At 38.9% G+C, this 2,819-nt stretch overlaps 1 protein-coding gene across 1 annotated transcript in view; it reads right to left on the bottom strand.

The window, feature by feature from the left end:
- The window catches only part of LOC107098907 (coagulation factor XIII A chain-like), an 8,125-nt gene that overhangs the window by 4,176 nt on the left and 1,130 nt on the right, over positions 1-2,819 (bottom strand). The window contains exons 2-6 of the mRNA XM_015396797.1: positions 2,210-2,348; positions 1,946-2,049; positions 1,784-1,872; positions 272-425; positions 73-182 (exon numbers count right to left, since the gene is read on the bottom strand). Of these exons, the coding sequence (XP_015252283.1) occupies positions 73-182; positions 272-425; positions 1,784-1,872; positions 1,946-2,049; positions 2,210-2,348 (596 nt within the window). The remainder of the gene's footprint in view (positions 1-72; positions 183-271; positions 426-1,783; positions 1,873-1,945; positions 2,050-2,209; positions 2,349-2,819) is intronic.

Here is a 2,819-nt window from a genome sequence, read left to right as displayed (position 1 = left end):
ATGGATGGATGATGGATGGATGGATGGATGGATGGATGATGGATGGATGGATGGATGGATGGATGAACTTACGGCCTTAGCTGAGATCTTGATGTCTATCTTGGAAGCAGGGACATCAGCATAATCTCGTGAACATCCGTACTCCTCGGCTCTGGACATCGTTTGCTCATCCGCTGCACTTCCTGCAGATTGCGATTATATCCGTTAACGTTGTCATGGTTACTTTGCGAATTGTGTTGCTGTAATAAATCAAACCATGTGTGAATAGGACCTTCTGGGTGCTTGTAGGTTCTTGTGATGTCCTCGGATGCCATCATGCCCACAGCTTTAGTTAACAGGACCTTTCCAACGTATTCTGTGTCCACCTTGTATGGAGTCAGGTTGCCGTAGCGATCACTTCTCATAAAATGGACGTCACTGTTAACCTAGAAGAAATGCAGTCAGTCATTGGGTCACTTTCAGTTCTTAGGTAGAGTTCCAGGCTGAGGAGCAGGGAGACCACACGGCTTTACACAGCAGAAATGTTTTAGGTAGAAGTTACAACCGGAGCTGACTGCTAGTCACAGGCAAAGATGCACAGCTCTCCTCCTAATACAAATCTATTATTATATATTTTAGATTATTAATTTACATAAAGTTTTATTCATGTAGCATCATAAAAAAAAACTTCAAGGCATTTTACACAGTCGATGGATGATCTGGTGAACTATAAAGCGCCTTGAGATGAGATGATGTGAATTGGAGCTATAGAAATAAACTGAATTAAATTTAATTAATTGTTCCTAAATTAAAAATATATAATAAAAAGCTACCAATAATATATTAGGGATAATTGTTTCATGCATCTAAAGTCAAATTAAAATGTTCCTTTTTAAAATATTTCTCTATTTAATTTACAAAATTCGGGGCATTTCCGGCTCTCCATACATATACAGTCAGCTTCAGAAGTTTTGCTTGAGTGACGTTTAAATTTGACGTTTAACAGTTGATATTTTTGGAGTTTTTCCTCCCTACTGTCACTACAAGCATGCTTGGTGTGAGGGATTGCTGACGCAGCTGGTTAGATAGAAAACTTTGAATCAATCTGACTGGATGATCTGGTTGATCTGCATCTATAAAGTGACCTGAGATGACAGGATGTGAATTGGAGCTANCAATCTGACTGGATGATCTGGTTGATCTGCATCTATAAAGTGACCTGAGATGACAGGATGTGAATTGGAGCTATAGAAATAAACTGAATTAAATTTAATTAATTGTTCCTAAATTAAAAATATATGATAAAAATCTACAAATAATCTATTAAGGATAATTGTTTCATGCATCTGAAGTCAATTTAATGTCCTTTTTTAAAATATTTCTCCATTTAATTTACAAAATTCGGGGCATTTCCGGCTCTCCATACATATGCAGTCAAATTGAATCAGCTTCAGAAGTTTTGCTTGAAAGACGTTTAAATTTGACGTTTAACAGTTGATATTTTTGGAGTTTTTCCTCTCCACTGTCACTACAAGCATGCTTGGTGTGAGGGATTGCTGACGCAGCTGGTTAGATAGAAAACTTTGAACCAATCTGACTGGATGATCTGGTTGATCTGCATCTATAAAGTGACTTGAGATGACAGGATGTGAATTGGAGCTGTAGAGATAAACTGAACTGAATAGAATTTGTAGATTAACCTGGGATTGCTTATAGCCCTTCCATAACTGTTTACAGTTCTATTAATTAAAGCCTTCTGGGTTTTGTTACAAATGACTTAGAAATGATTCTACTGCAGTCTAACCTCAGCAAAGACGAAGCCCAAGTCAAACGGGAAACACAGCTCCCCATCCCGGATGGCGATGACAGGGGCCGGACCGCAGCGGTAGTAACCTGGAACGCAGGAGGACATAGATGAGTCAATCACTCCTTCCACCTGTGGGTTTAATGTTTTCATCTGCCATACCATCGCTGGTCTCCTGGGGCGTGGCGTCCACCACCTGCCATCCAGAGTACTTTGGCGGGAGGTCAGAGCGCTTTATAAAGACCTCATTCCAGACGTGAAAGTTCCTGAACAGAAAACATCCAATGTAATGCACTGTGATAGAAGTAGACCTAAAGTATTAATATTTTGGTTTGTTCCCCAAACCAAAGGCTTGGTTGAAGTCAAACCGTGAGACTTTACTGCTATTTCTGTTTTGACATCCAATAACGGGGACTTTGGACCAACCAGATGGATTCGACGGTCCGTTCTCGGTCAGGTGTGTCATCCATCTTGAAGACGAGCTCAGTCCTGAGGTTGCCGTTGTTATCGTGGGCTGAGTTGAAGTTGGAGACGACCCTTGATGGGATCCCAAGGCAGCGTAGGACTGAGGGCAGGAAAAAACGTTTCACATACAGAGATCCTTCTAGATATGTTAGCTGCTAAGCTACAAACTTTAGATAAATATACATCTAGAATCTATTTCTTGCTATTATTCCAGCTGTATTCAGACCATTTTTTAACACTTAACTTCCACTTTCAGTTAATATTTAAAAACATTTTCTAAATTCTTTTGGCTTTTGAAAAACATCCAGTTCTTACTTTCCTGTAACTTTACATATTTCTTCCCTTTGAAAGTCAGCGGTTTGCCTTTAACCAATATATCAACTGTTAAGCTTCAGTTTTAAACGTCATAAAAGCAAAACTTCAGCAGCTGCTACAGTTTCACTGCAGATTGTATGGAGAGCTGGAAATGCCCCGAATTTTGTAAATTCAATAGAGAAATATTTAAAAAAGGGACATTCTAATTTGACTTCAGATGCTTAACATTATTATCCTTAATATATTAAATTATTGG

Source organism: Cyprinodon variegatus, unplaced genomic scaffold, assembly GCF_000732505.1.
Source record: "Cyprinodon variegatus isolate N-32 unplaced genomic scaffold, C_variegatus-1.0 Scaffold821, whole genome shotgun sequence".
Taxonomy (NCBI): domain Eukaryota; kingdom Metazoa; phylum Chordata; class Actinopteri; order Cyprinodontiformes; family Cyprinodontidae; genus Cyprinodon; species Cyprinodon variegatus.
This window is presented reverse-complemented; position numbering and strand designations above follow the sequence as displayed.